Source organism: Cavia porcellus, unplaced genomic scaffold (assembly GCF_034190915.1).
Source record: "Cavia porcellus strain 051 isolate PalLab524CR breed Dunkin Hartley unplaced genomic scaffold, mCavPor4.1 scaffold_31, whole genome shotgun sequence".
Taxonomy (NCBI): Eukaryota; Metazoa; Chordata; class Mammalia; order Rodentia; family Caviidae; genus Cavia; species Cavia porcellus.
This window is the reverse complement of record NW_026947514.1, coordinates 43,975,833-44,001,534: the sequence shown is the minus strand read 5'-3', so window position 1 is coordinate 44,001,534 and position 25,702 is coordinate 43,975,833. Positions and strand designations below refer to the sequence as shown.

The 25,702-nt window shown below is 38.3% G+C and overlaps 1 protein-coding gene and 1 pseudogene across 1 annotated transcript; both read right to left on the bottom strand.

Annotated features, from left to right (window-relative positions):
* Nucleotides 1-749: 749 nt before the first annotated feature.
* Actr10 (actin related protein 10) lies at nt 750-25,317 on the bottom strand. The gene is made up of 13 exons (XM_005008594.4): nt 25,029-25,317; nt 21,855-21,927; nt 17,344-17,426; nt 16,316-16,424; nt 14,411-14,518; nt 12,698-12,765; nt 12,357-12,436; nt 10,745-10,780; nt 8,248-8,327; nt 8,099-8,172; nt 4,539-4,620; nt 3,145-3,346; nt 750-1,138 (listed from the first exon to the last, which is right to left on the bottom strand). The coding sequence occupies exons 1-13, from the start codon at nt 25,103-25,105 to the stop codon at nt 957-959; spliced, it is 1,254 nt and encodes a 417-aa protein (XP_005008651.2). The 5' UTR covers nt 25,106-25,317; the 3' UTR covers nt 750-956.
* On the bottom strand, nt 17,433-21,816 carry LOC106028175 (small ribosomal subunit protein uS2-like; annotated as a pseudogene).
* Nucleotides 25,318-25,702: the final 385 nt, after the last annotated feature.

The window sequence follows — 25,702 nt, the reverse complement described above, 5'->3', positions numbered from 1 at the left end:
TCCTTTGGCATATGAACACACTCAGCTATATGTTTCCTGTCCTCACAGGCACTCAGAACACAACAAGCAAAACTTCAACAAGAACAGCTCATTAAAAACATGATGAAGGTCAGGTATGGCAGCCATGCTTGTAATCCCAGCATTTGGGATGCTGAGGGGGGAGAAACACCTCCAGTCTGGGCTATAGAGTGAGTTCAAGGCCAGCTTGGACTGCATAGCAAGACACTGTCTCAAAAATAAACAAAAACAAACATGCAATAAAAGTTGAACAATGAATGAGCACATTGCACATTTTTCAAAGAACCTTGCTCTGAGAAGATATAAGCACAAAAGCAAAAGAGATGACATAAGAGGTACATGTTTACAAAGCAGTTGTAATTTTGTATAAAGTCTTTCTTAGAAACATAAGAGTGGCTGATAAAAGAAACTGTAGTTAAGATTTCCACACTTTGCTTAACAGATGCTGGACCCTGCTATCAAAGTCTCAGCCCAAAGGATCAAATGTATTTTTAGAAAGGCAGCAGTATTATAACTATGGATGCAGAAGTATCAAACCAAAGGGCTAAAAAAATAGATCTAGGCCAGTATTTGAAATAACTGGTAATGGTTAACACTATTTACTCATTAAATGTAATAACTGCTGAAAGTAATAAAATTCATGGAGTATCAGTGTCCTTGGCTGGATTATGTGAAGATGGAGAAGCATTGTACTCTTTTTGAAAGCTGAAATATGTAAAAATACCCACAACTAAACTGTTTAAATTTATTTTACTGATATAAATACAACAGATTACTATACAAGAGAAGCATAGTCAAATGAATTAAACATCATTAAAGTGAAGAATAAATACAGAAAGCTTCTACTTCCACTGAAGTTGTCTATAGTAAAGCACCCTACATACTTTGTACAGTTTGCTTATAATTACTTGAAGGGAAACTGGTATTTAACCAAACTTTTATTTCTCAGTGGAAAATGCTCTCTTCATCAGTGGTGGCTGAGTTTTTCCAACGTCAAACATCATTTCCAAAGGTGGATTATTGAGGGAACACCAATCAGGGATATGGCCTGTCTGATTATAATATTCCTTTGAAACTGAACGACTCCCAAGTATATCTTGCAGCGCTCCAAAAATAGCCCCTGTGTGGTAAAAATGTTTAGCTAGAATGAGAACCTTTACCAGAAAACTTTAAATACATACACATCCATTACACAAAGAGTGGGTTGCGAGCTGGGCATGGTGGTGGACACCTGTAATCCCAGCACTCAGGAGGCTGAGGCAAAAGGGTACCTGTGAGTCTGTGACCAGCTTGGGCTACCAAGTGAGTTTAAGGCCAGCCTGAACTGTATAAGACCCTGTCTCAAAAACAAACAAAAACAAAAAACAGAAAGAGTTGTAAAATCCAGCATATTCACACTTCAGATTCATTACACTCATTTTCAATAATGGGATAAGCCAGAACTGCTGTGTTAGAGGTAACTGAACTGGCTCCTAGCAGAATAAAGTGAACATGGCCCCAAGCATTACTGCTGCCAGGAAGGAGGGTGGAAGACACAGACAGCGCTGTGCAAACTCAGTCAGGTCAGACACTCACTTAATTTTCTTCAACACAACTCTGTGGTTACATGTTGATAAACAAAATGGCAATGTAAAATCAATAAGCGTTTTAAAGCCCTAAAATTCTACATTAAAAATCTTAGAAAGATGGGACGCATTGCCTGAGGAATGGATAAAAAGATGCAGTACTTTTATACAACACAGTACAACACAGCTTTGGACAAACTCGAGACTTCTATAGATAAATGGATGTAACTTCAGACCATATTCATATGTGAAATAAATCACATACATGTATAAATATCGTATTGTCTCACTAGTGTGAGAAGCTGAAAGAAACAATACGTAGTTAAGATAGTTATAACAACAAAAAAAGATGGGATGGATAGGCAGTCTTTATAAAAATAAGTTAGTTATTAAATCTATTAACTCTGGGAATGGGGTTTTAGCTCAGCGGCATAAGCACCTGCATTGTAAGAAATCTATTGAATCTGGCCAGGGATATAGCTTAGCAGTACAGCACTTGGCTGGCAAGCACGAGGGTACAAAACAACAAAAAACAGAAACAAAAAAACCAACAGTCCTAGATCAAAATTACATTTTGACCAAATTCTACCTTACAAGAATTGACATTCCATTAATTTTCGTTAATTAAATTTAATTAATTAATTTTGAGACAGGGTCAAACTCGAGGTGTTCTTCCTGCCTCTCTGCCCCCCGAGTGTTAGAATTACAAGTATATGCCCCCACGCCTGGTCAATTATTTAAAAAAAAATTTTTTTTTGTGTCTTTTTCTTTTTTTATCTAATCCAAGTACTCTAGGAGGTGGAGACAGGAGGATCACTAGGTTGAGCCCATCTGGGCAACTCAGACCCTGTCTCAAAATAAAAAATTTTAAAATGGGCTGGAAATGTAACTTGGTTGGGGTCAGTGCCTAGTAATGCAAAACAAGGAAGCAGACAAACCAACTTTCATGTCACTGCCTGGCTTTGGCAGAAACTAAAACAAATGTTTTGAGCAATGATGGCTTCACTAGAATAAATTCATAGCTTTCAGTATCCTGAAGAATGACTTGAATTGGATGAAGTTTACTTAAAATCATAGTGCAAATGCCAAAAGAACTATACAATTCTAACAAAATGATTTAAAGAATATTTAATGTTAAAAGAAAATTATTTAATTGTTTGTTCTATTTTGAGACAAGGTCTTGTTATGTAATTTAGGCTGGGCTTGAACTCACTATGCAGCCTAGGCTGGCTTTAAACTCACTGCCTCCTGCCTCAGCCTTCAAGCACTGAAATTACAGGCCTATGTCAGTTAACAGTTCTATTTATTTATTTAGCCTTTTTGAGACAGGGTCTAGCCATGTATTTCAGCCTGGCCTTGAGCTCACTTCGTAGGCTGCTCTCGAACTCACCACAATCCTCCTGCCTTAGCCTCCCAGAGTGTACCACCACATCTGGCTATAGTTCTATTTATTGAGTGGGCAGTTTTGAACACTGAATCTTCCATTTTAATATGGCCATTTGTAGTACTTCTTGGAAACAAACAAAATACAATACTTGTATTTTAAAAATTAAATTCTTACCTCCCAGCCAGGCCACACAATTAGCCTTTGCAGGTGGAGTATGAATTCGAAATGTCTTGGTGCCAAGTGCTTTCTGGTATTTTGGTTTCTCTACCAAATATCTTATTTCTGCAAGCAACCTGTGGAGAAATCCTGGTAACATAGATGTGCCACCTATGACTACCAAGTTCTCTGCAAGTTGTTTCCTGGTGTCTATTGGGCACTGTATTAAAAGAGGAATAAAGAAAGAATTATCCTTAATTGGATAAACAGCTCGATTGAAGATAATCAGCAGAAGTATGCAGTACAGATCAAGCAGGTCATCATTTGAATTACAGAAAAGGCCCTTGCAAAGTTTCATTCATGTGACCACCACAAATGACTTACACACACAGAAAGAACTTCTAAGATTTTTCAGGTTTTAAAATCTAAAAAATCTAATACAATCTAATAGTGTAGAACCTTAAATCCCCCAATACACATTGCTATAATAATCCGTCTTTTCAAAATACAATGATTTGCGTTAGGTGACAAGTGCAAAAAGGAGTAACTCTTAGCAAGGGTCATGTGTGGAAATTTAAGATTTTTATACTATTATGGACACAGCCAGCTGCTGAGTAGGAAGATAAATTAGGTTTCTGTTCTAAGAATTGAGAGTGATAAAAGCCCTAGAGGGTAGGTATTATCTTCCAACCAATGATATTTCAGTTAGAGCTGTGTGGTTATGTGGTCACTAAAGGAAAGGGACATATTACCATATACCCTATGGAATTTATTCATTTTCAGATGGCATCTCACGACTGTACCCAGCTGGCCTCAAACTCCTTGGCTGAAGAGACTTTTCCACTATGCTGTGGAAGAGCTGGGACTATAGGGACATAACACTGTACGTGGCTTGTCCTTGTGCAGTTTAAAATTCAGTACTAACCTGAATTAGAAGGAACCACAAGCTATCATAAGCACAAAATAAAAATCTGATAATCCTGCTCTGAAAAAATACATTTTGCTCATGGTAATGCTTTTTCATGTGTATGAAATGTAGGTACTATATCTTAGTGCCAAAGTAAAACTCAACAACTTACAAAACTTAAAAGTAAAATAATGTCGGGGTGGTGGCATACATGTGTAATCCCAGGCTGAGTCGGGAGTGCTGAGAGTTCGAGGTCTAGACTATACAGTGCATTCAAGACCAGCCTAGACTATATCATGAGACTATCTCAAAAAACAAAACAAAACAAAATAGCAAAGAAGGAACTAAAAAAGTAAAGTTCAACAAGCAAACTACTTAGTGTGATAAGGGATTTAAAAACAACAAGCATGTCTTTGTAAAACCTCAGAAATAATATATAAAGAAAATGCAGGAAAAATATTTCAAATTTTTCTTTGAAGGAGAAACTTTTTACTAAATAAAATACCTGCAACAGGGAATCCAGTATTAACGTGGCAACTGATTTCTCTTCATTATCTTGTTCAAAAAGAATTTCCACAACTGAGTCTCTAATGAGATTAAAAAAGAGAGCACCTTGTTGATAGTGTATATGATACAGAATAAGCATTAGTTGCACTGACAGGATATTAAATATCAGTACTATGTTCATGCAGAATAATGATTAAAATACAAGGTTATTCTCACTTGTAAATGGGAACAGTAACAGTACCCAGCTCCCAAGGGCTGTGGGAGGATTCCAGGAGTGAAAGTAGGGTTTGGCCCATGAGCAGCATCCCCAAGTATCCCCTCTATTATCATGTTTAATACCTCCTCAAACCTAGTATCAGAGGGGCTGGGGATTTAGCTCAGCGGCATAAGCACCTGCTTTGCAAGCAGGGATTGTGAGTTTGATCCCCGGTACCGATCAAAAGGAAAAAGACAAAAAACACAAACAAAAAAACCCCCAAGTAACAGCTTAGGAATAGTATTTTGTGGAAGTAAGATTCACCAATCCTATAAGCCACTGATACAGGGGATTTAAAAACAAATTAACAAAAATCGTCCATATTTCTTTTTAAAAAATATTTGATAAAGATTCTATCTGCCTAATAAAATATCCACTTTGTTTTTCTAAAATTAAAGAACTTTATAGTTTTCTGGAGTACAAAAAGGATCTTTGGGGTAATAGAATTTTTTATTGCATTATTTAAGGTATACAAACATGTTTTAATATACACATACATTGTGAAATGATTACTTCAATCAATTAACCATCACTTTAGTTACCTTTTTATTTGTGGTAAGATCAGCTAAAATTTACTCTCTACAATTTTTCAGAATATAATAATTTTTTAACTTCAGTTCTTAGGGTAGGCATTAAGACTGTATGTCTGTGCCCTTAGATTTGCTTCTATCTCCTTCCCTGGCCTACCCTGGCAGCTTCCTAGATATCGGAATTTTAGATTTCACAGAAAGCTGTATCTTTCTTCCTGGATCTGGCAAGACTTTTATGTATCTTCATTGTTGTAGTACAGATTATAGAAATCTATATATGATAAAGTTACAAAGAACTATACACATAATTTATACCAATGCCAACTGACTGGCTTTCTTATTATACTACTGCTATATAAGATACAATCATGGAACAAACTAAAAGGGCATGCAGGATCTCTCTGGGTTTTTTTGTAATTAACCAATGATTATTTAAAATTCAAGGCCGGGGATATAGTTCAAAACAACATATAAATTCTAATTTAAAACCCAATGTCTAGGGGCTGGGGATTTAGCTCAGCGGCATAAGCGCCTGCCTTGCAAGCAGGCAGTCGTGGGTTCGATCCCTGGTACCAATAAAAATGAAAAAGACAAAAAAAAAAAAACACAAAACAAAACAAACAAAAAAAAAACCCAATGTCTAGTGTATGGTTTTTAAAACTGGTCTGTTTGGTTTAGATCCAGAATGTCTCCTAGAAGCCTTGCACACTCAGAGCTTGGGCTTTGGAGGTGACTGGATTATGAGGGTGCTATAGCTGACATTCAGTTAGCAGCCGGGCTAGCAGGGCCCTGATGGCCTCCCGGAAGGGTGTGCCTCCATCTGCATTCCCAGCCCTGCCCTTCCTCTGAAGGAAGGTTCCTGGATTTCACCCAGGAGCAGTGTCCCTGCAGCCAGCTCTTTCCTCTGCCCTCTCTGCTCTGGGGCTGAAGGCCATGGACGGAATCCTCTAAAAAGTACGAGCCACAAGAAACTTTTGCTCCTCTAAATTGCAGGTATTAGGTATTTTATAACAGGGATGAGAAACAGACTACGACAGTCTTTTACCTGAGTCTTTCTCTGACTTTCCAATGGCTAGTGTCTTGTCTGAAGTGGCCCCAGAAGTGCAGGTATAAAGGCCTGCTTCCTACAGAGCATTCAGGAGGGAGCGTCTAGTGAAGCTCATAATCTCAGAGAAAGGCTTCTGAAGGGGACCTTGGGGCAGCCATGCTCTTGGCTCCCTGGATCTAAGGTGAATAGTATGTGCTCTGCACCTCTGTCTTCTGCAACCTCTGTGGGAGCCTAAAACAATGAGCCTACTTCACCATGAGCAGCAGAATAAAGTTCATTATTTCTACTGACAGAAAACCAATGATATGCCAAGTAGCGAACAGTCAACACTGTGTCTAATCAGAAGCTTTCAAGAGAACTAAAGCGTTAGTAGAAAAAAAAATATTGGCAGACAAGCCAATTAAATGTTTGAAATGTGAAATACAATGGCTTCCTGTATTCACAGTGTCTTTTGCTATTATTTATTAACCCAAAGCTCTATTTTAGTTACACTTCCTTAAACATTTTTCTTCTTACTCTGGGCTCCACTAAATCAAGAGAAAATTTAAACCAGTAATTCAACCAAAATAACTGATAAAACAGAAGTACAGATAAAATGATCCAAACAGAATTACCAAAAAATTGATAATTTCACTTTATTCCTTATCTTATTAACTTCTGAGTGTTTATGTTCATTCTCTTAATGGCTCAACCTTCATATTACCTCGAAATCTAAAAGGATGTATACAATGTTACATGAAAATTTTCTGTATGCATCTTCTGATCTTTTTATTTTATGAGAGAAACTTCTGTAATGAAAACTTTATAAAAGCTATGATCTAAACAAAACTGTATGTATTCAATAACTTACAATGTGTTTTTAAATAATAAAATGTAAATTAATCCTAAAGATTAAATATATTTGGAATAATGCTTTCTTTCTAACAAGACAATTTTGGTTTTTCAAAACAAAATTTTAAATCAGTAGTCAGCAAAGTATAGCCTCCAAATAAAATCCAGCCCATTGCGGTTTCTGTAAATGAATCTTTTGAAACAAGACATGTTTTACTCCCTTACATGTTGTCACTGGCTCATCTTATTCATTGCGTGGAAACCCCAGTATCTAGCTGTGAAGAATCCCATGGACTAGACAAAAAAAGAGAGGGGGGGCGCACTGGGGATTTAGCTCAGCGGCATAAGCTCCTGCCTTGCAAGCAGGCAGCCGTGAGTTCGATCCCCAGTACTGATAAAAAGGAAAAAGAAAAAAAAAAAAAAAAACCAAGAATCCCATGGACTGCAAAGTCTAAGATAGTTATCATCTGTCTCTTTCCAGAAAGTGTTTTGTTTTCTTAGCTGTATTTTAAAGTATCATATCTCCTGTTGTACCCTAAAATTTGTTTCTTTTATCTCTTAGACTAATTCTAAATTACTCTGAAAACAGGAAAAAAATATCTTTAAAGTTTTAAAAACTTTAAAAAGCTGAAAAACAATGATGAATATGACAGTTAAATTAAAAAAACTCAATTGTTAAATCAGTAATACTGCCAGGGACACAGCTCAGTGGTATAAGTACCTGCCGGGCAAGTGTAAAGTCCTGATTTGATTCCCAGTACAAAAACAAAACAAAACAAAACAAAACCCCCCAAAAACAACCAGCAATACTTAAATAAAGGGTTATACCAACAAATATATTCAGAAGTCAAGAATTTAGTTTACTGTTTTGCTCATGAAAATTAAGGGTTTACCTGATTGATCCTAGGACATGTAAAATCTTCTCCCCATCTAATGGGTAGTCGACATTAGGGGGTGGTGAGGGACGCTGAAATACAAACATCATAAATTTCTACATGTTGCAAACTATGGAAAAAGAAAATGTATTTATTTTTTAACTTACTTCATCATTCCCTCCAATATTAAATTTTGCTGCTTGGATTTTGAGTCCACGCTTCAGATCACTTACAAAGCAAGTGCGCACTTAGAAGAGTAAAAGGAAAAAAAAGTAAAAGGAAACTTTGTTACCGCTTCTGATTGCTCAAATACAATAAACCTACATTTCAGTTCAAATACTGCTACTCAAATAGATGTGCTATTCAGCTGTGCAACTTTTCTAAAATGACAGTCATTCCCATAGAAAATCACATTTGAGAAAACTATTCTGCTGTTGGATAAGCTGTACATATAGAACAAGAAAAGATAAAATTCAGCATGATTAAATGTAGCTCTTTTCATTGAATAGCATGTTTTCTTAAAAATCATATTTCCTCCTTCCCTCTCTTTCTGCTCCTTTGGTTGTCAGAACACAAAACTAAACTTTGCTCTTAGTTGCTTTTAGAGTTTAGGATTTTTCAGTATAATTATTCTCTCCATCATAGCATATTCCAACTCTACCACTTTCCTTCTACTGTATCTCTCTTGCATTTTGAATGCTGATTATTTGTTACAAGTATTTTTGTATAATAAACTGCTTTATTTTGGGAAATAGGTAAAGAATTAGTAAAATTTTAAAGAGACAAAATTGATGTTGAATGCATGAAATCTGATGAGTTGGATAAACTATTCATATATCACATCAGCCATATATATATGTGTTGCGAAAAGAATTTTATAGAGGGGCTGGGGATTTAGCTCAGCGGCATAAGCGCCTGCCTTGTAAGCAGGCAGTCGTGAATTCGATCCCTGGTACCGATAAAAAGGAAAAAGACAAAAAAAAAAAAAAAAAAAGAGTTTTATAGAACTGTGCTATATATTTGCTTTTCACAGCAATGGGTGTCTGTTGTACATTATTATTTAGCCACATTTTTTATTCTATGAACATTATAGAACAATAAATACATTAACTTGTCTTTTATTCGCTTCATGGTATTTGTTATTATAAAGTTATCAAACTTTACTCAACTAGATGGAGCAAGTGCTTCTAACTTTTTTTTGGTACCAGGGATCGAACTCAAGACCTCACGCTTGCCAGGCAGGTGCTGTGCCACTGAGCTATATCCTTGTCCCAAGTGCTTCTAACTTTAATAAATATCACTGATTGTTTTCAAAAGGTTAGTTTGAAATCCTTACTAGTATCAGTAAATACTAATTTTCCCAATAATCTTACCAGGGCTGGGTATCTATCTTTCAAATTTCTGCCAACCTGATGTCTCCCTAGTAGGAAAGTGAAGTGTCTTTTCAAAAGCCAGAGAACACAGGAAGGGACACTCTGCGAGGCCACACCAGGAGAAGGGGAAGGGAGCTACTCATTTCCCGTGAGATAAAGTCCTTCTCTGATTAGCTGTGCTGTGCAACAGGCCTATTACAAATGACTACAATTTTACAGTGATTGAGAAATGTTAGGCTGTATCCCGTAGGTAAACACTGTAATAAGGAGCAAGGTCTGTTTTGCAGCCCTAACCCTAACACTACCAATTTGTGTGACACTGAACAAATCACTGGCCCCAGATGTACAAATTATCTTATAGTCCCACTGAACTCTAAAACTCATTACTTTCTAATTCTCTACTAAGAATTCTAGAATATTCATTTAATATGGCCATCCCCTTAATTTGAAGAACATAAAATTATATTTTAAATGCTTTTGCTTTATGTGAATAAAAATAGCAGAAAATTCAATTATTTTTTTGTTTTTTGGTACCAAGGATCGAATTTATGACCTTGGACTTACCAGGCAAGGGCTTGAGCCTCTGAGCTAAATCTCCAGCCCGGTACCAGGGAATGAATTCATGATCTCATGCTTGCCAGGCAGATGCTTGTACTACTGAGCTATATCCCTAGCCCCTAGCAAACCCAATTTGAACTTTATCATAAAAACCCACTCTATCAATGTAGAAGTACTATTTTTTTTTTCTTTTTTTTTTTGTCTTTCTCCTTTTTATCAGTACTGGGGATCAAACTCACGACTGCCTGCTTGCAAGGCAGGCGCTTATGCCACTGAGCTAAATCCCCAGCTCCAGTAGAAGTACTATTTTATTAAAGTAAATCCAATATACTTTGATTCCAATTCTAGAATGTCTGAGCAGTCAATAAAATGACTAACCTTACCAAAAAAGTAAAAAGAAAAACTAGGCTTAAAAACAATTATATATCAATCTAGTGGCTTTCTTAAACAAAAATTTAACTGTTTTTTCATACTGTGTAAACTACTAGTGACATAGTACCCTTGTATACTCCAAGCATAATTAAGAAGCTGTCTCAGTAACACATAAATAATGCCAAAGCTTTCATAAGTCTAAAGAGAAATCAGAAATTTATTATATTATTTGATAACTTAGGTATTAAATATTTTTAGGATATTACACTCTGAGTATCTTTGCTGTCTGTGTGCATTTTTAGAAACATGCTCTCCAAACTGCACTAAAGGATAAAAAGGACAAAATGGGAACTTAGTTTACCTTTAATGTCCTCTAAGATACTTTCTGGAACTGAACCTAAAATAGATTTTATTTAGAATTATAAAAGTTTAATAATAATTAAAAAGTCTAGCAAATTATACATACATCCCAATTTTTAGTCTAGAAATTTAAAAGTGTATAACAATTTTAAAAAATCTAATAGAAAAATTCATTTTAGGATACACATTTCATCATTTAAAGCCAAGAGAATGCACAGAAGTTGAGACCAGGTATGCAAAACATGGTATAGTGGCACAGATGCACCAATTTCATTTTAAAAAGCTTTTCAAATATAGAGTAACTGCCAGATGTGGCCATACACGCCTGTAATCCCAGCACTTGGGAAGCTGAGGCAGGAGGATCGCTGTAAGTGTGAGGCCAGTCTGTGCTATAGTGAGTTTAAGGCCAGCCTGAACTACATAGCAAGACCCTGTTCTCAAAAAACGAACAATAATGAAACAATTACCCCTCCCCATCAAGCTCCAACTAGCTAAAGAAAAACAAAGAATAAAGGCACAGGACTATGTAAAGAAGACTTATGGTGCCTGGAGAACTTAATCTACAACTGGAATAAGGAGCAAAAGGTAGGGGTAGAGCTAAAAGGAAGAACACAGTCAGACTGTGAAGACACTTGCGCATCAAACACATATTTTGGATTCTACCTTGTCAGAGCTAACACAAATTCTCAAGCAGAGGAGTGCCCTGGTGAGGATTTCTGGGGACATCTTTCCTGGCAACTGTGAAAGGGTCTGAATCAGAGAAGTTGTTGCGATAATCCAAACAAGAGCCCACAAGTCTCAGTGGTGAGGAACCTATAGCACACACACCACCTCGGGCTGGTCATCATCTCTGAGAGCTCTAAAAGGTCCACCATCTCCATTAAAGTAGTGTTTGTTTTCCTATGCTCCTTAGTGTGACGGATGGGGAAAAAGTGAAATCAGGAAAAGATTTCAGGGGAATAACTGAAAGGATCTAATGTCTAGCTTTCTAAAAGGGTGTCTAAAGAGGGTATTATCTTTACCTAACTGGTTAGCTGAAATGAATGAGGAAAGAATCTGTGTGTTCACTTTTGGAAGTCTTAAGTTTGAGGTCACAAGTGGCACAAACAGTTCCTATCTCACAATCAGCTGGAAATACGAAGATAATCCAGAAGGAGGATCAGGCTGAGCAGCACATTTAATAAATAGCACAAAGATGTCACTGAAATCCAGAAGCACATGTGATCACTTGTAAAAAGGGAATAGGAAAGGAGGAGGAACAAAAACTGGTCACTGGGGGATACCAGGAGAAAACAGGGACAGAGGATACTAAGAAGGAATTGTCAGAAATAACAGAACACAAGAGAAGAAAACCCTGAAAGCCAAAAGGAGCATTTCAAGAGCACCGCATGGTTCATGATATAGAACACTATGAAAAGAATTGCCACACCAAAATAACTGTATTTTACAGTCAGCAGAGTGGTGTAGGAGATGATGACAATCCAACATTAAGTACTGTGGCTAATCAACTGCACACTAGAGAAACAATACAATGCAATAGAGCAAGTCTGAATCCCTGCTTCAGGACATGAGAAGAATGTGAACCACTTCTGAGCAGCTGAGAATGAATTTACCCATCACTGAGGGAAGGCTCTGTTCTTTAGCAGCACTGGTGTCCACAGTACACTGCTCCAACAGCTGAGTTTCCAACTCTCTGAAATTTGAAAGTTACTGAAATTAAAATATCGCAACTTATATCCTTTTCTTACTGAATACTTCTATAATAGCAGATTATGATGCTTTAAATAAAAAGTTTTAGCCTGAAAAGATGAATCCATCTAAAGCTAACACACAACGGAGTGAATAAAATTAAATGTCTGTATTGTAAACCCTCAACTGACCACTAACCCATAAACATACAAGCATCTGCTTCGTGGCATAAATTAAGAGCAATGTGCTAAATCCCAACACTTACTTGTGCAGAGCTTTTCCTCCTAGGGGGAGAGCCCCCCAACAATTTAGTACTGGGATTCCTTCATATATCTAAAGGGTAGTCAAGGATATTACTACTTTAGAAGAGAATACGTGATTTTCTTGATATTTTCTCATCTTTTATAGTATCATTTTAAATTAACTGTGGCGATAAACTCTTGTTTTGTGTGTGTGTGTGGTGCCAGGAAGTGAACCAATGGTCTTTGTACTGAGCTACATTCCCATCTCCTATTTTGTTTTTGAGACAGGGTCAGTTAACCTGGCAAGCCTCTAATTTGCAAACCTCCTGCCTCAACCTCCCACAATCCTAGCATTAATTTGTTTCTAAAAGAGTTACAGAAAAATTGAAGACAAAGTCTTTTTTTCTCACATTCATTACCAAAGAAAATAAACACACACAAACTCATTAGTCAGTGATAGGACATCCAAGAAAGCAACTGCTAGCCATGCAGGGTTACTGAACACTTGAACGACACTTAGAAGATATGTTCTAAGAGTTAACTTACAAGGCTTTAATTAAAAAAAATTATATTGGACTATTTTGGGTCAAATAAAATATACTATTAATTTCATTGGAATTTTTAAAAATGTGATTCTAGGCCAAGGATTTAGCTCAGTGTCATAAGTGCCTGTCTGGCAAACACGAGGTCATTGAATTCAATCTCCAGCATAAAAAAAAAAAATGTGCTTTTATTTTTTTGATATCAGGAATCGAACTCAAGACCTTGCACTTACTTGCCAGGCAGGTGCTGTGCTGCTGAGCTGGATCCTCAGCAAAAAATGTGATTCTTAAGATTTTAGAGGGGCTGGGAATTTAGCTCAGTGGCATAAGCACCTGCCTTGCAAGCAGGCGGTCATGAGTTCAATCCCCGATACTGATTAAAAAAAAAAAAAAAAAAAAAAGATTTTAGATCACATATATAGCCTACATTGTATTTATACAATTGTATTTATAAAAACACCACCCATGCCATAGGCTCACCACCACTGCCCTAGCGAGCATATAAAAACTACAGCATGGCCTCAACAGGTACACTCAGTGCTTTGTGTACATTTTATCACTCAGCTGCATGGCCCTTGAAGGAGATGGAGACACTGTCACTGCCATTTTCTGCATGGAGAAAGTGAGGCCAAAAGACATGACGCTACTTGACCAACACCATGAGAGTGGTAAGGGGCACAGCGCATATTTGTACTTATAGTGTATTCGACTCCAAATCCTAAACTCACAAACCCTACAGTACATGGTATACATGGCAGCCTCTGCAGACAGAGAGGAAAATACATTCTCTTTCTCCAACAAAGTTTTCAGCTAATTGAAGCTGATTTCACACTGCCATTAAGCTTTGATTTTTCTTAATTGAATCTTTTAATTCTTCAATTATTTTTCCCGTGTTTTCTTAGAATGTAACTATTTTAGCCAGCTTCTTTGACACATCCTAATTAGCTGATAGTTCTCTTGAAAACTGAACATAATAATGGTGAGATCTGCTCCTGGAATATACACTAGGACCAAGTCATAATGGTAATTACTACATAATGGTAAATTTAAGTCTTATAACCCTGTGAAATTTTACCACATAGTAACTCGTATTTGTACATGGTTACCCCAAATACTTTAATGCCATAGAAATTATTTTTAATATTACTTTAAACTACAGTAAAAACTACATCCTTGATTGACAAAAAAAGATACAGGCAACACCAGGCTTTCTCTATATCCACAATCCAGGACCATGGCAGAGTTAATTCCAAGCGTCAGAAGAGCCATGAGGTGACTTGGAGCTAGCAAGACAGATGGGACCTAGAAAACAACAATAGAATTAGGCTATCACTATCTCAAGGAGCTTGCCTTATAGCCAAGGGTACCTGAAAAAATGCATAGGCTTGGTGTATTTATATTGTATCTGTATAACCATTTTACAGCATTATGTTAAAAATAGATTTGATTTACATAAATTTATTCCAAGTATACATAAAAATAAACCAAGTTGTTTCATGCCAAAATCACAATTTTGAAGCATTCTTATTAATGTCTGTTTTAGCTCTTTTGGAGTGGAAAAACAGAATGAGATAAAAGAAGAAATTCATAAACGAAGTGAGAGGGAGAAGATATTAAAACAATCAATCCCTTTACCATACTGCAAACGAAAGTTTTGAATCTACATCAGCAAGTACAATAGGCTGTGCAATCTGGTTTTGGGGACCTTTCTTATAAAAATGTAGCTTAGAATTATTAACTTTCCTTACCACATGAAGACACTGTAATATTTGGTATTAGAATTTTTTAAAATGAAAAAAAACTTTTTTTGAGACAAGGTTTCACTCTTGTAGCCTATACAGCCCTTGAATTATGGTCCTCCTGCCTTACCTCTAAAGTGATAGAATTACTGGTGTACACCACTAACTCCTGGTTAGGTGTTAGTTGAATTCTGAGTTTAGTGAAATGCATGAAAATACATTTACATGTGTCTAGTTAATCCCCATTCCTATTCCCCAATAAATTTCTTACTCTTAAAAAAGAAAGTTTATAGCTTTGGGTCTACGATAAAATGTAATACTCTTACAATATATTCTAGGTCTTGAAATGATTTTGACTCCTATAAAATGAAAACTGTTCGTAATATAACTAAAATCAAGAAGTAAATCTCATTCCTGGAGCTGCTTACTTACTCTAAGGAAGACAATGCTTAAGTGCTCCATTTCAAAGGAAAGCTTAAAAATGAAGAATTGTTGAAAAATTCTAAATAGTCAATAAAACTAGCAGACCTGGAAGAAATACACCATAAAATTCAGAGCTCTGAATATACCTTTTTCTTTTTTTTAGTTTTTTGAGATAGGGTCTTGCCATTAGTTCAGGTAGGCCTTGAACTCAGGCAATCCTCCTGCCTCAGTCTCCCGAGTGCTGGGCTTACAGGTGGAATACACCTTTTTTTTTTTGTCTTTTTCTTTTTTATCAGTACTAGGGATTGAACTCACGACCACACACTTGCAAGGCAGGCGCTTATGCCGCTGAGCTAAATCCCCAGCCCCGGAATACACCTTTTAGTTGTAGAAAAAACTTCCCAAATGAAAGACTACATTAAAATCAGTACCAGAAACATTATTAAGGAGAAATCTCCAATTATTTAAGAATTAGATAAAATGCTAATTAAGTAGGAAATGACCACAGAAAGAAAATAAATGCCAAGTTAAAGAGGCTTTTGTCACTGAGTCCTCAAACACACCCTACAGGAGGTATAATAAAAACAAAAAATGTGGGTTTTATTTTATTTTATTTTTTTGGTCTTTTTCCTTTTTATCGGTACCAGGGATTGAACTCACGACTGCCTGCTTGCAAGGCAGGCGCTTATGCCGCTGAGCTAAATCCCCAGCCCCAAAATGTGGGTTTTATAATTTAAATTTGACTACCTACCTCCTCCCCAAAGGTGGGGGAGGGGATTCCCGCAGGATTAATTTGTAAAACTTTTGTTTTCTTTTATGGGTAATGAATCCTGAGATTTGCACATGCTAGTTAAGTGTTCTACCACTCACTGAGCCACACCTGTAGCCTTCTGTCTATTTTAAAAACAATTTAGTCACTAGATTTAAAAATAGGTACCTCAAAATATTTGAAAAGAACTCGAGTAAGCGTCTCTCTGAAGTGGGAAGGGCATAACACCGACTCAATAATCACAACTCGGCGGTCTCTGGGGTTCACCAACAGATGCCTGGAAAATGACAGTTTTGTTTGTAACAGTGAATAAAAGTATGCACTTCTGGTTAGTCACACAATTTAAGAACAGAGGAATTGTATTATCTCAACCTAAGACCCTTCATTTTCTTCCCCTGGAAAGACTGTACTCTTGAGCTCTTCCTACATGCCATACACTATGTCGGGAACTTTATAAATTTATTGAACACAGAATACTAAAACTGCACCCATTAAGATTATAACTTTGGACATTAAAAGCTTAACTTATTTTTGAGAATTACAAAAATAATACATATTCTTCCATCCTCACAAAAGTTGAGGAAAAATAAAGTAATAATACATACTCACAAAATTCCCAATGTTATAGTCAGTAATTTCGAAAGTATAAGGTCCTTACTTTTTTGGCCCCAAAGCAACCACAGACAGCAGTTGGCGCATTTTTTTATTCTCATGGACATGTATGCATTTGAAAAGAAATACTACATAAATATTCTCTTCAGCATGCCTTACCACTTATAAGTATCCTTAGGACACTTTTCTGGGTCTCTACATAGATACAGAACTCTTTTTAAAAATTTAACATCTTGGTGCTGGGGTCAAAGACAGGGCCTCACATGTGAGGCAAGTGTTTTATCACTAAGCCCAGCATGCCTTCTCAATGGCCACATGACTTTTCCCTCTGTAGCTGTAAACAATTTACTTACCAATCCTCTTTATTAGTGAACATTTGATTTGTTTTCATTATTTTATTATGCTTGTCAGTTTTCTATTCTTCAAATATATTGTTGAAAAGTTGAAAACAGCAAGTCAAAATGGCAATGCAAATCCATTATTTTCCACATCATTTGTAATCCAACCAAAAATCACTATGACTGCCATTAGGAAACCCTAATTATAAAACCAGAATAAAACCCCAAACAAATGGAATCTCTTACCTGAAATACAGTATGTGGATGAATTCCTTTAGGTAAGAATATAACTCTTCTGTATTGATATTATACTGAACAACCTTTATAGGCTACAAAAAAAACCCAAAAATGATTAATTTACATAAATAATTTCAAATTAAAATTAAAATGTATTTTATTAATGCATTTTCTCATAATAAAAGTAATTTGTACTGAGAACAGATATAAAAATTATCAAAACTAGATCTCTTAGGAATCCTTAAAAACTGACAATGTCCAAAAAGATGGTGTACTGTGGTTTGTAATAGTTGACGTGTATGTAAGTAAGGATCTATGCTCATACAGTTTTCATCCATCTGGCTTACCGTTTAGACCTAATTTGTCAAAAATGTGCACTAGCACGAAGGCTTCCTCAACATTCCAAACAGGGCTCAGTTTCTGGGAGCCACTCCCAGAGCATAGGCACGGTATAGCACCACCTCTGATTTACAAATAACTTCCCTTCCTGCTGGCCTTTCAGCAGCATAAGGTGGCACCTGATGGGTAACTCATGAAGGTATGGTACAAATGAGAATAGACACCACCAGCAGTGACACACATACGAAAGCAATGCCAAACCTCTGTGCCGTGTCAACACTTGTACCGAGCAAGGGCTTTGCCTAGATCCTCAGAAAGCTCCGTGGGCTCAGATGTATCATCTACAAAACTCTCTTCACTTACTTTTGTGTGTGGCATTAGAGACTGAACCCAGGGGCCTGGTATTTGTTGGCCAGGTGCTCTACCACTGAGTTACATTCCCATTCCCCACCTCGCCCTTTTAAAAAACTTATTTGTTGCCTAGCCTGGTCTCAAACTTGTGATTTTTCTGCCTCAGCCACCCAAGTACCTCACAATACAGGTGTGTACCTCTGCTCCCAACAGCATTTACTCTTCTAAAGGAAACATCAGCATGGCTCACTTCTTGATCATACGTGGCTTAGAGGTTTCAAACCATGTAAAGCTTACTGTTTTGCATTTTCAAAACAGTAACAGCTCAAAGTACTAAAAACAATGTGAATGAGAATATAAAGTTCATAGTCAAGAATCCAGTGACACTGCAATGTCAGTAACACATAAAAAATAAATAGGAAGTTCCATCACATTTTCAGCGTGCCACAAATACCTGCTTTTCTATTTTGTCTAAGGATTTTCAGAAAAACTTGAAATTAATAAAATGTTCCCGTAATCAAATAAATTAAAACATTTCTGCTGCATTTACAATGTCAAATATAAACTGATATCCTACTCTATTCTGTTACAATATGTGCTTTTATGAAATCAAATATGCTGAGATTGTGAAGGAAGGGAATAATATAATGTAATGTTGTAAATTTGTAATGTAAATGTAAAGTTGTAAATTTATACTAGGCAAGACAAACTAAAATTATGACAGAATTATAACCTTCATTAAGAATAAGTCATTGAGCAGGGCACAACAGTACACACTTGTAATCCCAGTACTTGGGAGGCTGAGGTAGGAGGGTCACCACAAGTCTGAAGCCAGCCTGGGCTACTGGGCTACATAGTGAATTCAAGACCAACCTGAATGAAACCTTGTCTCAAAAAAAAGAGTAAGTCATTACTCAGCAGTCATACAGGTACAATACTTATGGTTACAGGTCTGTTTAAGAGTTAAATTGTAGGGCTGGGGATTTAGCTCAGTGGCATAAGCGCCTGCCTTGCAAGCAGGCAGTCGTGAGTTCAATTCCCAGTACTGATAAAAAGGAAAAAAAAAAAAAAAGAGTTAAATTGTAGAAGACCACATGGATCCTCCTTGAATACAGAGCAATTACCTCTACTTTAGCCAGGTTATGGCCCCATTTCCATGTACTGATATGTACAGAGCTGGCTAGGCCATTTCCTTTTCCTTTCAACTGGCTCTAAACAATGTACATCGGGTTAGCTGAAGTACTGATGCCTAATCTTTGAAGCCAAATGATAGTCCTGTTTCCCCCTCTGAACGGCACCCTCTAAATGGCTGAGCCCAATGGGATGACAAAGCCAATGCTCCCAAAATGTCAACTGGGTTCAAGCCTCATGGTAAGAAGCTGATTTCCCAAGTCAAAAGATTTTACACATCAGAAACTGAAGCAAGTCTCCTAAACCCTGAATGCTACCTCAATTGTGTTATGCAGATTGGTCTTGCTGCATATCCTTCTCTCTGCAAACTGCCAGGGTGCTTTCCAGCCTCTTACCTAGCTCAGCTCCATTATTAATCAAGTATCTCCCACCCTTCTCACAATCCCTCACCCTTAGCCACTCCTTTCATCATGAATTAGTAAAATCTGGGTTAGGCCCTGGGTCATGGCCTTTATATTCCATAAACCCTCATCTGGGCCGGACTTAGGACCCTTTGGCTGCTAATAACTGTAAACATGTCTTAGTGTCTTAATTCTCGCTGTTAGCTGCACTGGTGGTGGTAGATTAGAATTAATCCAACAGAATCCCAATAATGTTTCCATGCGATTACAAATACAAACTTCTTCCCAGATGAGAGAAGGAAAGAGAGGAAAAGGGCCTCCAAAAGAGACAGACAGAGAGAGAGAGAGAGAGAGAGAGAGAGAGAGAAATTGGTATTTTATTTTCCGTCAATCTCATTTCGATTTTACTTGAGCTACAGAACAGCTCAAGACCCCTCGGTGGTGGTTCCCCCCACTCAGTGGCCCGCACAGTGCAGTGCTGCAGACGAGTCTGCCATGGCTGGCTGAGCACTCCACAGTCTTTGGTAGTGAGCTACTGAATGGGCACAGAGGGCACCTGTATGCCTTTCAGACCAGTCTGCAACCTCAGGGTGAGAAGCAGTGAATTCAGGAGCTGGTGCGGTTCATTTACCCTGAAATTCCTCCTTGGTCACTGACTTTTTAGGAGCAGTGTGCGCTTCCTTCTCAATCTCTTTAGGATCTCTGCAGAAGTAGAGATGAGGTATAACTTTCCATACGCCACATGAGATGGTTCCATGCATGCACAGCACTTCCCAGGCCAGCATCTACCACATCAGACCCCCTCAGTGAGCTCCCTAATTATTGCATGAGTGGTGATGTCCACATAGCACAGAGGAGGATCTGTGTTACACAGACCAATGGTCGGCAGGTTGACATGAGATGCCTCTGGGGTCAGTAACCACCAGAAAAAGTGGCTCTCGGAAGGGTGCCTGGATCTGATTAGTGAAGGCACCAGGGACAAAGTGGCCAGTGATAGAAGCAGCTCCAGTAGCAGCAGGAAATGTCAGCACAGCTTGCTGGCTGGTGTTCCTAGACAATATAACACTGACATCAGCAGGATTTCCAGTGGCAACCATGGCTCAAGCTGTCAGCAGAAGCTTCTTCCAGGTCTGCTTCAGATTTTTTCTCTCATTTGCAGGACATCATGGGCTCCAGATATTATGAAAGTTTTCCTTTAAGTTATGATGGGAATCAAGAACAATACCATATGGATCCCTTTTAGGCAGCACGGAAAGCAAGGGACTCAGTATTAAGGGGGCTTCTTTCCAGAGTGAGCAGTCCCAACTCAACAACAGACCCACGAGCTCAGACTTGCCTCTGCCTGCACTGCCTCAGCACCTTCTGGTCAAATTTTCTATAATTTTATTTTGTTTTTAATATCTCCTGAGATAGACTTAAGCCATATACAGCTGCTAGCCACAGCTAGTCAAAATTTCCCATAAGGTAAATTATTATTTTTGGTAGGGTTCTGTTTACAAAGTTAAACAGATTTTGCATACGGTCTACCCCAACTTTATTTTTCCAACCTTGTTTTGTTAAAAGCATACAACTTTGTAAAACACATTTTTTTTAAGTATCATGTGTTAGCACAATGTATGTTTCAGTGAATTTTAAGCTACAGAACACTATTCTATTAAGTCTACAATTCCTAACCTGCCAACTTAGCTTCAACAAGACATGAACTTAACAAATATTTGTTCCTCAAAATTCACTGGATTTTGGAATTACAGAAAAGGACCTAGTCTTAAGGTAAGAATAACATTGTTCAGTAATTATGACCTAGTGCTTATAAAAGTATTTTACTATGGTTACAACTTTCTCTTGGCATTACCTGATTCCATTTATATAAAACGTACAGAAAGGGCAAACTTATTGAAATAGCACATTATTAGTAGACTAGGAGGGAATGGGATTAACTACAAAGGGGTATCAGAAAATTTGACAAAGACACTAAGAATGGACTGAAGATAGCTGTACATGATCAATGTATAACATACAAAATTAGACCTTGATAAAGCTGACTTAACTCTTTCTTGGGAATGCATTTTTAAATTATACATTCAGCATTGCTTTAATCAAGTCTTATTTGAGGTTTGCAGTTTTAAATATTTTAGAGATTGCGGATGTAATTCAGTGGTACTGCACTTGATAAGCATGCAGGAAGGTGGTCTTGGGTTTGAGTCCCAGCACAAAAAACAAACAGAACATAAAAGTAAATAAAAACATTTACTTTTTCCATATTAGCCATTCTTTTAGCTAATTTGTTAAAGACAATACCTTAGGCAGTCCAGCTTTTCTTATCACACTAGGGATTATACATCTTGGACCTGTTTCTCCAGCAAATCCACATCTGCAAATAAATGGAAAAATAAAACACTCAATAACATTCTTTCCGAATATCTGTCAGAGAAACAAATGTTTCTGTATCTGTTTCAAAACAAAGGCCGTAAGAACATCTAGAAATTACCTCATGCACTCAAACAAACCAAAATAAGCAAATAAAAAAATTCAGCTAAGAAGTCAATACCTTGTATTACTTATTTAATAAAGGAAAAATTCCAATTATCTCAAATTTGTGATACCAAAATAAATCACTATATCACTCTGCAACAGGATTACTTATCCATTTTTTTTTTCTTTTTCATATAGGGTCTCACTATGCAGTTCAGGCTGGCCTTGAGCTCACTTTGTAGCCCAGGCTGGCCTTGAACTTGCAACGATATTCCTGCCTTAGTCTTCTCAGTGTTGGGATTACAGACATGTGCTACCATGCCTGGCTTCCCCCAGTTTTAATTTGAATTTATTTATTTATTTTTTGAGGCAGGGTGTCAAATGTAGTTCTGGTTGGCCTTGAAGTTACTACATAGCTCAGGCTGGCCTCCAACTTCCCGTGATCCACCCACTTCAGCCTACCAAGTGCTAGGATTACAGGTGTACACTGCCACACCTGGCTCGTTTTTTATTTTAGCTGAATTTTAGGCAAACATTTCTGTAAGCCTGCTGCACCATATCATGTCATTCATATGCTATCATCAGCATGTGACCAAGTTGCTCCAGCAGCCAAGCAACAGGTAACAGTTGTTTTTTTATAAACTAAAACCTCAGTATTCAGGTTTAGTTGTAGCAATAAGTGGGTTTTGGGTTGCAGTCTGGGCACTCAATCTTTAAAAGGTTTACCATCACTGCTCTAGGCTATTTTAACACAATGGTATGTCTGTGTCTAAACATATTAAAATATGGAAAGTCAGCAATAAATGTGAAATGTACTCAGGAACTGCCTACCAACGTTTTGTAATGACAGATCACATACAAAACATGATGTATACGTAGTCTGGCATTAAAACATTCATATACTATGCATGACTACAATTTGTATTAGCCACTCAATTTCATCATTCTAGTATTACCTTCCATATTGCTGTTATAATTACATTTAAAACTCAAGCCTAAAAAAATGCCAAAGAAACCTTAAGCCTAAGCCCATGTTAATATAACTGTCACTAGTGCTTACAAAATTGTTAATATTTCATCCTTTTTTTTTTTTTTTTTGGTACTGGAGACAGAACTTGCCAGGCAGGCCCATATGCCGCTAAGCTAAATCCCTGGCCCCCTATTTTTTTTGACAAGATCTCCCTACATAGTCCAAGCTGGCCTTGAACTAACTAGGTAGTCTAGACTGGCTTTGAACGCAAGGAGCTCCTCCTGCTTCAGCCTCTAGAGTGCTGGGATTACAGAAGTGTACCTCAATGCCTAGCTATAGTAGTACATCTTTTTAAAAATACTCGACTATTTAGCTATTACTATTTTTGTTTCATTATAATGTTAGTTTAGTCATCATAATACTGTATAGTTTTTGGTATTGTTCTCCTACACTCAACAATCTCTCCCAAAGTTATACTATTCTCATTTCCATGCTCACTTGCCTAGTGTTCCTTAAATTTCCCTGCACACAACCCAACCGGTTGCTTAAGTTCCCATTTAAACCTCATTTATCATTTTCCTGTCACCTTTTTCAATAATCATATCCCTGAATAGTAACTTTTTCCCCACGTAGCTTTTTATTTCATTGTACAGTCAAAATAATTCTTTGAGTAGCAGTCAAGTATTAGTTTTTAAAAAATTATTAAGAAAAAATACTGTACATCTCTGCAAAGACATGATTCAGAATTCATGGCCTCTGTTGTTGGAGGAGTTTTTTTCTTAGAATCTAATAATTATTTTGCAGAACCACAAATATCCTCCGCAACTGTTTTTTGGCAGGAAGTGTGCAAGTAGCCAAACTAAGAGGGATATTCATTTTGCTTTGTTGCTGATTGGCTGCTGCCCTGAATCCTGTCTCAGCAGATGCACCAGCAGTGTAACAGTGTAGCAGGTGCTGTACTTGAGTGGTCTCAGTTTTGTTCTTCTTAGAGCCCTACAATCCCTAAAATGCCACCAAAGCACCCTGCACCAAGGCTTCATTAGTGCAATAAAGTTACATAACTGCGGGGGACATAGCACATTTGGAGTGTCACTGAAACAGACCTTTTCTGATCACATCTGAAATTCGTGGTTTTTCACGATTTGTAAGTGCTCTAGGAACATAAGCTCTGCGAATTTCGGGGGCCCACTGTAAATTAATAAGTGCCTCGAATAGAACAGTAAGAGAATGCTAGGAACCGTGAATTATGTTTAATCCAAGTCTATAGCTCCTGAGGTCCAATTTTTAACTATGTGTAAACTCTTTTGACCACTTATTCAATATGTAATACCTAACATACGCTAGGCAGTGTTTAAAGATAGTTTTTCAAATATTTCTATTTCACATATACATATAAACAGATAGATGGTTGTAATTCTGTCTTGTCATTTTTCTGTATCGAAGCCAGGACTAACTTCACTTAGGGTCTAAGGTCACAATCATAATCCCCCAACCCCCTCAAATTGTTTGCTAACGTTTTGGGGTTTGTACGTTAGCTCTGTCATCTCGCTTTCAGAAATCTCTACCACCCAAACGGGTGAAAAACCACTAAAAACGCTTAATCTTAAATTTAGCGAAGGCAAGAAAGGATTCCCAGTCTCATTTGGTTTCAGCTCTTTGTTTACGGAGTCTGTCTCCCTAACTTGGTTCTCTTCTGGCGGACAGCCACCCCTCCTTCTAGCACAGTAAGGGCTCCATTCAATAAATATTTCACCATGGAACCGGCCTCAGGCGTCGCGGCTCGGCTGCTGCCTTCCCAGAGACGAGAGAGGGCTGGGGGATCCGGTCCCCGCTGTCGCCCGGCACAGAGGGCAGGCGTCGCCCGCGGAGCTCAAGTAGCCGCCCAGGTGCGGCGAGGCCCCAGAGCTCCGGGTCCCTGGGGTCTGAGCTTCAGTACGCGGCCTGCAGATTCGGAGGCCTCAGGGGACGCAGCAGGGCCTCAGACTCTGGCGCGGGCGCGGGGAGGGAAGGGCGGCCCCGCGGGCACTCACTTGGTGAAGGCCTCTCCCAAGTCGATCACGACCGCCGTCTTTTCGCCGCCGCTGCCCAGGCCCTCGTACAGCGGCATAGCGGCCAGTCCGAGGACAGCCGACTCGAGAACGAAGTGCACAAGCGCAGGCGGCAGGGGCGCAGGGCGGTGGGGCCTCGCGGGGGCGGTGCCAGGCCAGGCTGTCTAGGTGTGTGCCTCACTCTGCGCTGGGCCCAAATACTCGAGACTCCGCGGCCTCGGGGGCGGGGGCTGACGGTCCGGGCGCTCGGCTAGTGAGCCGATGCAGTCAGGCGCGCCGGGCACCCCGGCCGTGTTGACGCGCACTTCCGGGGTCCTTCCTGTCGCGGGTCCTCAAGCGGCAGCGGCAGTGTGACCAGAAAGCGCTGCTGGAGGGGTGTGTGCGGCGTCTTCTGTCTTCCAAAGTGCGGGTCCCTACTCTGGTGTGTTTAGTGGGGTCAGGGAGTACTAGATGTCGAACTCGAGGTGTTTGCGCTGAGCTGCGTCCCCTTCCATTTATTTAGGTTTTTTTTTTTCAAGGGGCTCCAAGGGGCTCCCAGGCTGGCCTCGAACTGGAGGCTTAATATGTGTTAGGTCCAGTGATTATAAGGTTGTAAGGCCAAGACAGCATCACATAGTGATGGTTTGTAGGAAACTTGGTCAGACTTAGGGCCAGGA

What these genes read in the sequence shown, in the direction of transcription:
- Actr10 (XM_005008594.4), bottom strand. Translation starts at nt 25,105, where the DNA reads ATGCCGCTGTACGAGGGCCTGGGCAGCGGCGGCGAAAAGACGGCGGTC. An exon ending in TATCTTAGAGGACATTAAAG is followed by an intron (nt 8,328 to 10,744) that starts GTAAACTAAGTT and finishes TACTCTTCTAAG; the next exon opens with TGCGCACTTGCTTTGTAAGT. An exon ending in CATGTCCTAGGATCAATCAG is followed by an intron (nt 4,621 to 8,098) that starts GTAAACCCTTAA and finishes TAATCTCATTAG; the next exon opens with AGACTCAGTTGTGGAAATTC.